This window comes from Squalius cephalus (assembly GCF_949319135.1).
Source record: "Squalius cephalus genome assembly, chromosome: 11".
NCBI classification, from domain to species: domain Eukaryota; kingdom Metazoa; phylum Chordata; class Actinopteri; order Cypriniformes; family Leuciscidae; genus Squalius; species Squalius cephalus.
The window spans coordinates 34,814,643-34,830,300 of NC_137132.1; the positions used below are offsets into that span (position 1 = coordinate 34,814,643).

Below are 15,658 nucleotides of genomic sequence, written 5' to 3' on the forward strand. Positions count from 1 at the left end.
AAATGAATCCAGCTGAAGAAACTCAAGTCATCTCATGGTCTCGTCTGAAGACCTAGCAATCTCGCTGTGGCGTTTGGATCAGGTGTCTGTACACACAGTCTGATCGTGTGAAGTGTCACTGGAGACATGCACTTCCTGCCCACTACTACGAGTTTGCTGAAATTGTTAGTGCAGAGCGCTTTGAATGACGAACTTTACTTGTTTGAGTCATTTTGTTTTTATTTCTCCCTGAAATCTTAGCTTGCCTAATTGTAACATAACATGTTTAACTAAAAACTTGTGCATGCAATCTTCATACTAAAATATATTAAAGCTGTGACTCATTTGCTACAAGAAAGAGAATGAAGCCAAAGGAAGGTTTACACTTTATTATTATTATTATTATTATTATTATTATTATTATTATTAGTGAGTTAATGGGGCTATATGTAAGAATGTTCATGTGTTAATAGCTTTTTTGTTGCCAATGTGTGAACTGCTTGTTACGAAACTTTAAAAAAAAAATGACACTTTCCGCCGACAACCTATGAAAGCCTGTAGAATGATTTGTATGTGAAGGTGCCTGGACATTTTTGCTGGGAAAATCAAAACGTTGTGCTCCTGAGAGCCTCTCTTCCATTCTATGACACATAAAATGAATGCTTTTGTAATGTTCAGGATAATACAGAAAGAGCTTTCTGCACTGTAATGTCAATGTGTCATGCAAAAAAAATTATTAATTCAAACTATAGTCTCGCATAGCCAGATCTTTACAGTCTATAGTCTCTGTAATACTTTACTATAAGCTTCATTAGTTAACATTAACTACCTTAGTTGGCATGAACTAAGAATGAACAATACTTCTAACGAATTTATTATTCTTAGTTAATATTAATTTCAACATTTACTAATACGTTATTAAAATCAAAGGTTGTATTTGTTAACATTAGTTAATGCACTGTGAACTAACATGCACAAACAATGAACAGCTGTATTTTTATTAACTAACATTAACAATGATTAATAAATATTGTAACAAATGTATTGCTTATTGTTTGTTCATGTTAGTTAATACATTAATGTTAACTAATGAACCTTATTGTAAAGTGTTACAATAGTCTCAAATATACTTCATAATCAAACAATCATAAGAGTGTAATTTTAATTACATGAGGCTGGTAAATTGCAGTGCTGGTGCAAAAATCGTTGTCATTTGTGCTGTGTATTTATTTGGTTATTGCGTTAAAAGCGTGCAGCACATATTTATATATTCATCTCGCCACTCTCAGCAGCGTGGAAAGCACCGGAATGTTCGTTAACTGTATATCATTGCAAAGGTATTCCAATTTCTTTTTAATTCTAAGCAAAGAACGAAAAAAAAAAAACTTCGTCAAAGTGACTATAGTGGGGCTGTGGGGCATTGCATCTTGTTCAGTTTCTTGTGTGTTGTGTGTGCACGAGTACGAGCATGAGCAATAAGTTGCCGGCTGCAGTTCACATAATGGCCATCGGTGTCACTAATAACAAGTGTTTCTGAATTCTGCATATAGCCCCTTTAAGATCTGGCCCTTTAAAATCTGCATAAGATATCAGGGCCATTGCAACAGGATGAATATCTTTTTTCCAAAATCTTTTTGGGGTCATGCTCCTGATATCAAGTATTGCCCTGGGGACCCTCATTTGAGAAAATAGTAAAACGGGAAAAAATTACATCTAAAGGCTAAACAAGTTGAAATGATTGTTTGCAGTGTAGACAATACTACAAATAATTTAGTACATGACTATTATCTTGTCTCAGACAGCCATTTTCCATACATTAAAATCTACAGAGTAACAGTATAACATACTGGACACATCTGGGCTCATGAAACAGATCAGAATAACAAACAGAACCTAGTGTGAACATGTTTTCTCCGTTTATCAATTGAAGGTTTCTTATTGTCAGTCTTGTTGGGTGTGCTCTCCTTTGTCAGCTCGTCCAATGAGCTTTTCTCACTGTAAAGACTCCCATAACTCTCAGAATCTCGTGGTTTACCTGTTAGTGAACAGTCAATGATATAAGCAATGCCAGTGCACCCATTTGTTATAAATAAATGTAACTTAAAAAAAAAAAAAAGGTTTTAATGTAAAGTGGACATTATCCCTTTATCTCTCAAAATTACATTTATCAGACTTCCCCATTTATTATAGTTTTATTTTCTGCTGTACTGTATGGTGATACCTGTTATACTGCTTTTCTGAGGGTCAATAAACTGTGCGGGAGGTTTGCTCTCTGTTGGACTATCTCCATATTTCATTGGTACCAATGGACAACTGTCTCCTTTCTGCAGTCTCTGGGAAGCTTTAACAGAGGAAGAGATAAAAAGGAAGAAAACAGAAGACAATGACATATAGAAAACAGTACCATAATTGATGTTTTCTGCACATTAATTCATTCATAATTATTTATTATTAATAAAACTATAATTTTATATGGAATGGACCAATAAAATCTGTTTCTCTTTTTTTATTGCAAGCATATACAGCATATACTCACTGTAGGGTATAAAATAGGTCATAAAAATGTACCAATTTGTTTTTGTTTTGTTTTGTTTTGTTTTTTCTCAAAAAAGTTCAGTGAAAAAGAATGCAATAAAAAAAATAATTTTATGTTTGTTTTATATTCACTATGCAATTTTTGCAAAATCATTTTTCCAACTGATACCAAATCTTGGGGACAGGTGAATACAGGTTAAACCCTGGATGTACAGGGATGTGTTCCAAACCACTGTGCATGCAAAAAATGCAATGCAATTATAAATTGGCTAATAATATATAAGTAATATACAATAATATATTTAATACAATATAAAACAGTTTATCTAACATATCTGTTGTTCTCCCGATAAAGAATGGGATTTTGGGCCTGATTAAGAATATATAGTAGGACACCAATCCATTTGCCATGCAACTGGTAACCCAATGATAAACAGATATTCAACAGACCTTTTAATGCCTCCCTATAGTGAGGTAGCTGTGAACCACAGTCTCTTCCAGAATGAGTCATCTTCCTGACTGAGTCAGTGTTGTGCACCAAAAGCCCCATGATCTCACTCTCTGTGGCTTTTAGGTTCCTCTGTAGGAAGTAGGTTTTCATTTTTCCTTTACCTTTTACCTCTATCTCTCCACGCTCCTCCATCTGATAGCCTTTATTTCTTAAAGCACTGTTAACAAGAAATCAGCCAAATAAGTATTAATCTATGTTAAGGTTTATATATTTACAGTGCCAAATAGAGATTATTTGAAGTAACTGTAAGACAGAGGACATATTTTCATGCTTCTCACTGATAAACACTGGGACTAATGTGGATTTTGTCAGGCAGGCCATGACTCTCCATTCGGGACGCCGTGTTAACTGTATCTCCAAATAAACAGTAGCGAGGCATCTTCTCACCAACCACCCCTGCCAACACTGGTCCACTGTGCAAGCCCACTCGAATCTGGGACACAAAACACCACTTTAATAGAAGTATATTTAAAAACAGAGAGTATAAGTAAGATATGAATAAGAGAAAATGATTTTTTTTGGCAAAAATCAATCCAAACTCTTTCCTAAACCCACAAAACAACTGAAGATTTGTAATCTTTCTCATGGAAATGTGAATATTTGAAAAGCAGGTATGGCTTGACATTACAGACTGAAACACTGAATCTCAAGTCTAAAGTATTAATCAAAGATAACCCCCATCACCTGAATAGGGCAACCAGTCACAGGGTTAGTAACTTCTTTTGCAGCTATGATCATGCCTAGGGCGAAGTTGGCAACACGCTCAGTGTGACTTGACATCAGGATTGGCACACCACCAACAACCATGTAAGCATCTCCAATTGTCTCAACCTGTCGAACACATTTTGTAACATCAAATCAAAATGAATAAATGTAGTCTTACATTTAAGAAAAATCATCATGACTGAGGCTCACCTTGTAAACATTGTGTACAGAGGTAAGACGGTCAAACTTCAAGTACATAGAATTGAGCATGGAAACAATCTGGATGGGTTCACACTCAGAGCAGATATTTGTGAAGGTCACCACATCACTGAAGAGGATGGTGCACTCTTCAAACTCACCTAAAAGAAAAGCACTGTAGAGTCAAGATTTGACTATAGTCCTGGTAAGGCAAAAATGCAAATTATAATGAAATGACGTAAGCTGCGTTCACACTACAAGCGACTTTGTCGCTGCATGTCGACAGTGGTTAGCGGTGAGGTCGCTAGTGGCCCCACTACTGTTTGCCTAGTAAAGTTTCTGAGTGATTTCTGACATTCACGGATGTTACTCCATGTTGTAGAACAAATCCGTTTTCTTGCCGCTACACACAAACATTTTGTAAGGAAAAGTCTAAATACAAATGAACAACAGCTCATAGGACTGTTTCCTGTTGATTTTTCCTGTTTATTGTTGAAGTCCTGTGCAGTTTTTCCTTGATGATTAGTTCTCTGATTGTGTTAAGGTGTGTCTTGTTAGTCTATTACCCTATATGTATATAAACTAGGGATGAGCATTTAGAAATAGAAATAAAAAAAAAGATTATGTGCTAGCTAGAAAGTTTCACTCCAGTTGTGGATGTGCTGTTCCAGCAACAACACGCTGAAACAAGCCACGTCTACCTATAGGAATACGACACCTATCACTGTATTCATATATAAGCTCCTTCAGTATTATCAGCAGCTGTCGCGTTTCTCAGGAGCTAATTACCCTCCTCCATCCCCAGCTCCTCCTCTCGTGCAGTCAGGATTTGGCTATCTGAGTGCCCTTTTAATTAGAATAAATTATCAAATTATGTTGTAATTTAAAATCTTGAATTAATGAAATCTGCAATACATTCATGTTGGTTCTGTTCTGTTTACCCTAAGGGGGGTTATTGCAGAACCAAAAGGCACTATCCAGAGTGATAAGGACAGCAGAGAAGGACATCAAGACTTCTCTTCCCTGCATCATCACAGACATATACACTCAGCGATGCAGAACTAGGGCCAGGAAAATTATTAAAGGCTTTCAGTGCTCCTATCAGGGAAGTGCTACCAGATCCAGAGAACCAACAAAGAGAGACTAAGGAGTATCTACACCAGCTGATGAATGAGGACAATTGAGAGAGCCCTACCTCACAGAACACATACACAAATTGCACCAGGTGAACTCTGCATAGGCCTACAGAGTCCAGTTTTGTATATTTTTCATAAAAATCTGTCAGTACATAAATCATTTTTATTTCTGTTTCTTGTTGCACGGTGGGACAAGGAACTAAGAACAATTCACAACAATACATTCACATATTGCTGTCATGTTTGCGATTTCCCCATTGGGTTGTTTGATTCTTTTATTCCTAGATTATCGTCCCGCTCCGTCTCAATAAAAGCTGTAAGTAGACCCATGCCTCAACTACTCACTCTAGACTGTACTGTGACATAAGTGATCTCAGCAGACACCATAAGTAAGTTCATGAGTTTCTGATCTCTGCATCCTGGTCCCCAACAGTAGAGTAATGATTATTTTATAACATGTCATAGAAAGATATCTGAAGTCCTCCTGAGGCATTCTGGCCAACATGACCTGAATTAGTACCAGTAAAAGTATATAGTAGAATCAATCCTGATCCAAAGATGTCCTAGAGCAGTGACTGCCACCCAGGGGTGTGATTACCGTAACGGGTAGTTAAATAAATATATGAGCGTACATTTAGATTTAGCTTTGTTAAACATATTAAACAGAAATGATGGTTGTCAATTTTTTTTTTTTATAACGTCATAATATTATTTTGCTGGTCAACAGTTTCTTGTCAACCGTGTTTAATTATACTGCTTTTTACTGGTTAACTTTTACAAACTCATTCTATCATAATAAAATCTCAATGAACAATAAGTTCATCTGGCATATGGCACAGCAGCGCAACAAGTCACAGCTCGAGATCCTTTCCTGATCGTGTTCCCCTCTTTCTCTTGTCACCCAGTTGCACTTTCAGACACAGATGTCGAAACTCACTGTGCATTTGTACTTTTTACTCTGACAGTCTATGCAGGGAGTTAATTTTGGGAAATTTGAGAGGTGGTTGTGTAATTACTGAATGGAATTTAAATTACTGAATGATAAATTAATGAATCAAATGAGAACCTAGCACTTTACAACTGAGAATTTAAATGGAATGACTGCCTAGCTTTAACTGAAAATACTAAAAAGGTACATTGTGGGACACACTTCTATTCTCTCACCACTTCTACTGAAACCTTACTCATTGCATTCTCTGCTTGCCTAACCATCCATCCCTCCATTTGATTCACCTGCCTCCACTCTCTTGCCCTCTTTCAGCTGGTTGGCAACATGTTTAGGCAGCATGGCATAGAGTAGATTTTCTGTCTTCTGCCTTTCCTCCTCAAGGTGTTTTGAGAGATGATGCAGCTCTTCCTTTTTCCGTTCTAGCTGGTTGGAGAGCTCCATCTCCGCTAGACGCTGCTGGTTAAGCAGGATCAAATCACGTGTAGCGTCATGTGGAGCAATATCAGAGAGGTGCATGCAGTGCTCCTCCAGCTCCTGCAAGCTGCGAAGTAAGGGCGAAGCTAAGTACAGCATGCAACGCAACAGAGGCATCCATATCATTTGTCCTGGGAGAAGGAAGTAAGAAAAATATTAGGAAAGAGGTATAGAGGCAAATGCATTAAGGGATGCAGAGAATGTTAAATATGGGGCTAGTTACAGTTTAAAGTTACAGATGAGACACCACATTTTAGTGTGATTAAGTTACAAAACCACAGTCATTAGAGAGGTTAATTTGATATTCCCTAAAGTTACAAAAGGGTGTGAGGTGGACATAAGGAGATGAAAAAGGGGAAAATCTGAATTAATTAATGCAGAAATTAATTCTAATAATTCTATTAATTAACATATAAGTCTGGAAAATAAATCTAAATATAAGATAAAATAATCAAGTATACAGATTTGGTCAAAAATACATCTATGCTATTATTATAAGTTTCGAATAGGAACTTTGACACTGCGTCATGGCGTTGACATTATGGGATTGGTTCTGTGTGAGCCGGTCTCTGAGGTTGGTGTCTGAGTAGCATGTCACGAGACTATGTATAGCTGCCTGAGAAACACGCCATCAGCTTCTTTGTCTTGAGGAAGTCACTTCTCTTCCCTGAGGCGAGTTGGTCCACACCATGCAATCATGTGCCAAAAGAGAAAAAGAGTCAGTGCTACCTGTTGGATTGTTCCCTCCCAGCAGGCTGTTACAGGAAAGCGAACAGACCACATCTCTTCCGGTTATCGAAAAGATGATACCGCTTTTAGATCATTTGGCAGCGTGTTGACTTCTGCCGAATGTATCTCAATGGGTTCTCAAAAGAAAAGAGTTACAGGATCCAGTTTGCCTCATGTACACCTTGTTTTACTGGTATGCAGTAGTGTACTCGGATCAAACAGATATTATGTCCTTGGAACTTCAGTCTCTCTTGGCCAAAGGAGCCATCGAACATCATACCTCTTCCCGACAGAGAATCAGGCTTTTACATTTGCTAATTCCTGGTTCCTAAGAAGAAGGAGGGTTGCGTCCCATTCTAGATCTGAGTTGCTTGATCCCTATTCCGTGGACATACAGATTCAAGATGTTAACGCTGAAACTTAGCGTGTCACAAATTCTAACCAAGGATTGGTCTATGAAGATAGATTTGAAGGACACATATTCCACATGGAGATATTGCCAGAAAACAGGAAGTTTCTCAGGTTCTAGCAAGGGTTCAGTTTTGGATGAAGGGACCTTCTTTCGCAAGTGCAGGGGTCAATATATCACCCCCAACCAGAGATCTGGAAACTTTGGGTCTGGTGCCTGAGGGGTACCAGCTCCTAGATTCTGGTCTTTCAATTGAGATTGTTGTGATTATTTTAAGTTCTAGAGCTCCCTCCATGAGGAAGCTGTATGCTATGAAGTGGAAGCTCTTGGCTATTCATCTACAGTACCTATTGATGGAGCTTCTATTGGGAGACATCCCCTAGTCTCCAGCTTTTTAGTGCAGTGCCAGTCGGCTGAAGCCTATCTGCAGGCCGCAAGTCCCTTTCTGGGACATCATTTTTTTACAGGACTGTGTTATAGATGAAATGAACTAATTTAATAATTGATGACCTTTACAATGGAACTGAATCAACACTGAACTGACTTCAGCTGAACAATAGAAGAAATGCATTATTTTCCTGTTATCACTGTAAAGCTGCTTTGAAACAATCTGTATTGTATAAAGCGCTATATAAATAAAGGTGACTTGACTTGGATTCATTTGAGCCCCTACAGTTAGCCTCAAAAGTTACTGACTTTTAAAGTGTCTCTTTTGTTAATACTGACTTTTCTTAAAAAAGTAGGAGATTTTCAGGCACTGTCAGTAGCCTCCTCCTGTTTAGACTTTTCCCCTGGTTACACCCTGGATTATGTCCCAAAGGTGCCTTCTGCGACTGGCCAAGGGCCAGTCATCCTTCAGGCTTTCTTTCCTCCGCCGCATGAGTCGCTGGAGCAAGAAAGACTGCATTTTTTATGTCCAACCTGGGCCCTTAGGATTTACGTTCACTGCTTAGGCCAGTGGCGTGAATCCACCCAACTCTTGGTTTGCTTTGGTGGGCGCAGTAAGGAGGCTGCATCCAGGACCTTCACTATTAGCACTGGTGCTCCTGAGGGTTGCATCCTCTCCCCACTGCTCTTCACCCTGTACACAAATGACTGCACCTCCAAAAACCCATCTGTCAAGCTCCTGAAATTTGCAATGACACAACAGTCATCGGCCTCATCCAAAATGATGACGAGTCTGCTTATAGACTGGAGGTTGAACATCTGGCTGTCTGGTGCAACGTTGAGCTGAACATGCTCAAAACAGTGGAGATGATAGTGGACTTCAGGAGAAATCCCCCTGAACTCCCCCAACTCACCATCATGAACAGCACTGTGGGAGCAGTGGAGTCATTCAGGTTCTTGGGCACCCCCATCTCCCAGGACTTGAAGTGGGACACTCACATGGAGAGGTTGTACTTCCTTCAACAGCTGAGGAAGTTCAACCTGCCACAGGAGCTTCTGAAACAGTTCTACTCGATAAATCGAGTCTGTCCTGTGCTCATCAATAACTGTCTGGTTTGGTTCAGCTACCAAATCAGACATCAGGAGACTACAACGGACAGTCAGGACGGCTGAAAAGATTATTGGTTCCCCCCTTCCCACCCTCCAAGATCTTTACACCTGCAGAGTGGGAAAAAGGGCTAAGAAAATCCCTTTGGACCCCACACACCCAGCCCAGTCTCTCTTTGAACTGTTGCCCTCTGGCTGGCAGTTACAGAGCACCAAGCATCAGAACAGCCAGGCACAAGAACAGTTTTTTTCCACAGGCTACATTCAGCCTGAACAATTAAAACTCTCATAACTGTACATGGTCTACCATAACTGTACATTTGTACATAACATCTACAATTTTACATCTGTAAATTACATCATAAACGATTCACTTGTAAATAACATATCTGTACATTCATTAATATATTTTTTTTTCTTTTTTTTTTTCTACGGCAGTATATATCTCATTATTTAAATTTGTGTTTCTTATATTAATTTTATATTTTATTTCTACTATGTAATTCCTATGTATGTCTGCATCATGTCTGTACTTTCTTCTGCACTGGAAGCTCCTGTCACCAAGACAAATTCCTTGTGTGTGTAAACATACTTGGCAAATAATGCTCATTCTGATTCTGATTTCCCCTTGGTTTGTTGATGTTGGTATTGTTGTTCCCATAACGTCAACTCCATTAAGCAGATTCAAAGTTCCTATTCGAAAGCGAACATCTCAGGTTACATAGGTAACCTGGTTCCCTGAGAGGGAACGAGACGCTGCGTCGCCACACCTTGGGGCAAGCCTGAAAGTGCCTTCCTTCAGACAATAGAATCTGATGGAGTGTTTCTCAGGCACCTATTTGCCAACGCCATGAAGCAGTGTCTCGTTCCCTCTCAGGGAACCGGGTTACATAGGTAACCTGAGACTTTCTTAACTCTGTTCCTGGAGCTCCCCTAGCAGTGCACATTTAGTATGTCTCCTTAATTAAACACACTTGATTCAAGACATTATTGGTAGAGACTCCAAGACCTGAAATGGGTGTGTCAGACAAAGGAGACATTCATGGATGTCTTCAGGAACAGGTGAGAAAACCACAGACAAAGAGACACATAGTGTTCCCCACACCACTTTCATTTCAAATAATATACATACAGCTCATATTACAGATTAATGTTTTTAAATTTTTGACAGAACAGCAGAAACAATCAGGAATAAATGTCTGAGAATTCTCACCTCTCAGTTCTAGCATGGGTCTCTCTTTCCAAGCCATAGGCATTATTTCTCTTTTTGTCCGCAAAATAAAATGGCTATTAATGAACTTGCGGATGCTGCAGATGTTGAAAGTCACCTTTGGATTCTGGATGGTGAAATATTGATCCAGCTGGCCACACCTGGTCTGTAACTCTGGCACAATTCTCTGAATAGTCACCCCTGCCTGTCTAACCTGTAGCTGAATGGATGCATTGAGTAGAAGAAAATATCAATGACTTAATTTTAAAAAATATTAGGCACTGAGCAATGCAGAAAATATTAAACAGAATGCTTTCAAACTACAGCCCTCTCAGTCACTTTATCAACACAGCTGTAACAACAGGGCAACTTTCCACATTTAAGAAGGCTCAAAGAAATAACACAGAACCACAGCAGTCGAAAATTACAGACCAATCTCTTTCCTTTCACGGTCTAAAGCCCTTAAAAGAGTTCTGTCTAAAACTCTGCTGCGGACAAGAGTGAACTCCCACTGGACAGGTCTGCTGCCTATAAACCACCTAATGTATAAATGTTGCATAAGTACAAAATTAATATAGAAATTTGTGCACATACAAATTCACATGCATATAGTATATTAGGATAAATCCTAACTTGTGTAAAATATCTGCACACCGGAACACTTTTTTCCATGGCATTTCCCGGTGAAGATTGCTTAGCTCAAGATAATTCTGCTTTTAATTCTGTTCTACATTGTGAAATAACATTCTGAGATTATTTTCAATTTCACACAAATAATGACCAACAATGTGCACTTAACTCTGACTAAGAAGATGACAGCCAATGACACAGCTTTACAACCACTGCCTCATGCAGGTGAGCTGTTGCTGTCATGTGCAGTATTCATTGCACAACATTGGCATCTTATATTTTTCCACATCTTATATTATGCCACTGTTACATGCTGGTGGAAGTTGTGATGCATCCGGTGACATCCAGAGTGAGTGGCACATGCCACTTAGCTGCTGGATTTCTGTGGCATGTTCAGTTGTGCATGACCTTTATATCCTTATGTCGGCTTTACAGTAGTGTTGACATTTAACAGATTAGCTTATAAATATTAGTGCGATTTTACTATAGGATATTTGCTCATCACTCAACAAATGCTTTCGATGGGTAAATACACAACCATAAACAAACTTCCTATAATAATAATAATATACTGTATATATAAATGTTTTCCCACTATTTTCTGCGTTTTATTTCTGCATTTTATTTCTGCTCTAGCATGTGTACTAATCTGATACACGTTCCCTTATTTGTAAGTTGCTTCAGATAAACTTGTCTATTAAATAAATAAATGTAAATCCTCAACCATCACTTACTTCTTCATCAAACACAATGTGGAAAGGGAAGGCATTGCAAAATGTCTTCAGATCGATGCAGAGATTATCTGGGTACACAGGCTCAAATCCCCTTAAAGTTTTATCTGATGTGGAAAGAAAAATCAAATTAATACAATCACTCATAAATACAAAGTTTACTCTACAATTAATCTCAGGAAAACATGGTCATTTGTTTAGAAAATTTGTAATATAATAATGTTGCTGATTACAAAGCATACAGACCATCATCAGAAAATCATTTTGTGATTGACAAAAAATGAGGCTCAGCTAAGAGGTATACATAACTGTAGAATTAAAATAATACTTGTCAATTTTGTTGCATCTCATATACATCATGGTCTTCCTAGAACAAATAATTGTACCCTTTTCTGGATGTATCAAGCTTCTGACTGTGCCCCAGTGGCTTTTCTGCACAGGATTTTGAGGCTTCTTCAGGAGAGACCTTTTAGAAAAGTCCTGGAAAGAAAACAGTGGAGGTGTATGTTACTGTATATGCCCAAGCATATACCCTAATCCTCAATACTATACATAATGTTGTATATAACTGTGAAATAATACAATTATTATTAATATATGTTACAACATATATCTAGAACACCAAAAATAAATTGTGTAGAGTTGGTGAGAAAGCATTTTCAGTGCATACTTTGTCTAAGAACACTGGTGTGATGAGGAAAACAATATGCTCCTTTTTCCCCATCCTCTCAACTTCCTCTATCTGGTTCACTATTTCCATCTTTATTGTGCTGTTGAAGAAGTCTTTGGCCACAGCTCCAATGATACCTTCAGCATCAGAAATTGACCAGTCGACCAGAAAATTTCATTACTTCCTTATGCACATATAGCTTGCTTAGATAGATAGATAGATAGATAGATAGATAGATAGATAGATAGATAGATAGATAGATAGATAGATAGATAGATAGATAGATAGATAGATAGATAGTTTACCAGGGACAATATGACAAAGACCTCGTCGGTCCGAGTAGTAATGCAACAGCAAGGTGCCATCATTGTTTTTTTCTACACGGAATGATGGTGCGTTCATTTCCTAAAATAAAATAAAGATAACACAAATCTGCTATAGAAATTTTGCATATGAAAGATCACACCGTATGTTTTTGTAGTTCTTATCACAAGAATAAATATTTATAAATGATTCTGATTGCATGAATGAATAAATCACTAACTCAGAAAAAGTAATATTGAGTGAGAATGAAAGGTCCTATTTTGGCACATCAAAAGTGGGCTATTAATTCTGGATTAACAAATAAATTATGAAACAGTGTCTTTGATCGAAATTCTCCTCGAGATGTTTATGGGAATAATAATGTCCTGCTCACTTTACCTTGTAGGAAAGAGAGAGATAGCTGTGCAGTGAATCCAGATTCTCCATAAACTCAAACAGATTTCCTCCAAGGGTGCGCAACATATGATCATATCCAGACCTTTTGCAGAATTCAAAGAAGTATTCTCCAAACTGCCTCAGCAACACACTTTGATCAAGGTCTTTGGATAAACACAGAATTAAGCAATAAGCCCATCGAAGCCGTGTTTTACAGTGGATTTAGAACAGCTAAGGGGCGTTGTTAGGCACTAAACCCCCTTAGTAATACTAATGTAATGCGCAGTAATACTAATGTAGGGTCACAGGTGTATGTTTGTTGAGTCATTTACAACGGCTTCGAACGTGGCTCAACCAAACAGAATCAAGGACTGTCCGTTTTATAAAGTGTACATTAACTTTGACTTAGGCGACAAAGAACAAGCACGCTCTTTCTAATAAATACTGCTGGGTGCTCTGAAAATCAAACTCAGTCTTAAGAAAGAAGTGAAAGTGCTTTACCAAGCATCTTGCAGGCCTCTGTCACTAATTGCATGGTGATGTCATCTGTGTACACTTCATAAGTCATAAAGGTGTCTTGAACCCTTGCCTCATCCCTGCAAAAATCCAATCAAAACCAGTATTTTTCTGTGTAAAATCAAGTAATTTAAAGGAGTGTTATGGATGCTCACCTTAGTTTGTCCCATGTCTCTTCTCCAAATCTGTCAATCACTAGAGACTTCAAACATGTGTTGATGAATCCATACTGAACATGAGAGTTAAACACATAGCCATGTTTTGTAGAGACAATACTGAAGATTAAATTCACTTAGTTTGTAATAATAACAGAGAAGACCAAGGCTAGTTACTAAAAGGTTTTACGTCAAACAATCTATTGCACAATGTTTGCTTTCTACAAGTGGATTTGTATGTTGGTTTCAAAAATGTAACAAAAAAAACCTCCTAAATTATAATAATTCATCCTCCAAAATTAATCATATTCAGGCAAGGGTAAACTAATGAAGGTAGACTCAGGCTGGGGCAAGTATTTTATTTTTGTATGCAGTTAGGTGCATAAGTTTGCTTACCCTTGCCTTGGCAGAATCTGCAATATGTCTAGAATTTAAAAAAATAACATGGATCATATAAAAGAGCATTTTGTTTTGTTATTTAGTACTGACCTGATTCACATTACAGATACTTACTGCTCCACATTACAAAATAATAACTGTATTTACAAATGATCATGTTCAAAGTATAGATCCCAGCTATGTTTTTATTATAGTACGTAGCTTTGTCAGTGATCAGTGACTGTTTATATGTTTTGTGATAGTCCCTGTTTCGTCCTGAGTGAAGCTGCCCACCATTTTAAGAAAAATCCCACTGCACAACTTTCCAGCATTTTGAGCTCTTCTCAATAATAGCTATATGACCTTGAGATCATACATTTAACATTTCTAAAATGGATGCAAACTTTTGTAGACAGCACCCTAAAAAAGGGATTTTCCTTCATACTTTGAATTACGCATTATATTGTGTTATTGTTTAAGGGTTAAAGGAAATGTCCGTAAACTTAAGAGAAAATGTCCTGACAGACAATTACCAGTACCTCTTTTGTATTTTACAGTGAGGATGATCGGTGTTATTATTTTTAACGATTGTTATTTAACAATAACGATAGTTATTATTTTATATAGCCTTATAATTTTATATTTATTACATATAGCCCTATATGTTTTATGCAGTAATTCTGAAGGGCAATTAAACAATTAGATATCATATCTCTTATATTTGTATAAATTCTGCAAGAGATTTATAAACTGAGAGGTATTTATGCACTCAACTGCATATACTGTACACACATCAATAAAAAATGCAATAAAGCAAAATATATAGCATATACAGGACATTTGCTGCAAGTAAAATAAAATTGCAATATCCTTACCATTTCTCTATCAGGTTGTTTTCCTTGGGCATATGGAAGCTTACAGTTGAATTACTCAATTTTATTTATATTCCATGGATCAAACATCCACCTTCATGTCCATCATGATTAAAAAAATAATACCAGGCTACAGTTCAATCCAGCAATAAACGAGAATTTTTCTTCATCAACTATTTACAAAATTATTTATCAGGAGTCCCAAACATGCACGACCTGAAATGTCCGCAGCTGGAGATACAGCACGAGCCCACATGACAACATGAATGAGAACGCATGACCCAAATGAGAGATTGAAGACCCTCTGATGTCTTGCCAGAGGCGCCTCCAGGACATGTGTAATGGGGTGGCCAGAGGGGGACACTAAAACACCTAGGGTGGCACACTAAAACGTACCCTGGTAAAAATCTTACCTTCATTTGTAATTCGTTAGCCTCATAGCATAATTGCCTAAGAAATAATTAATTAAAAAATGACTTAGGCAATTATGCTATGAGGCTAACGAATTTCAAGATCTATTCTTATCTAACCCACAAAAATTACTTATTCTTTATCTGACCCACAAAATTAAATGAATTTATTGGATGTAATTTGTCAAGTTGATATGCAGATCAAATTAAATGTTTTACTTGCATGAAACCTGTTAGTTTAGATGTTCTTACATAAAGCACATATATT

At 37.6% G+C, this 15,658-nt stretch overlaps 1 protein-coding gene across 1 annotated transcript; it reads right to left on the reverse strand.

Moving 5' to 3' along the window:
* Nucleotides 1–1,853: 1,853 nt before the first annotated feature.
* On the reverse strand, nt 1,854–15,052 carry LOC307167874 (guanylate cyclase soluble subunit beta-2-like; the record flags this gene model as incomplete). Its single annotated transcript, XM_079887180.1, has 16 exons — nt 14,984–15,052; nt 13,731–13,804; nt 13,561–13,655; nt 13,063–13,223; nt 12,666–12,765; nt 12,361–12,497; nt 12,077–12,170; nt 11,694–11,797; nt 10,333–10,549; nt 6,298–6,618; nt 3,941–4,089; nt 3,710–3,856; nt 3,304–3,458; nt 2,965–3,182; nt 2,201–2,320; nt 1,854–2,014 (listed from the first exon to the last, which is right to left on the reverse strand). Exons 1-16 carry the CDS (start codon nt 14,984–14,986, stop codon nt 1,854–1,856), a joined length of 2,256 nt encoding a protein of 751 aa, XP_079743306.1. The 5' UTR covers nt 14,987–15,052.
* Nucleotides 15,053–15,658: the final 606 nt, after the last annotated feature.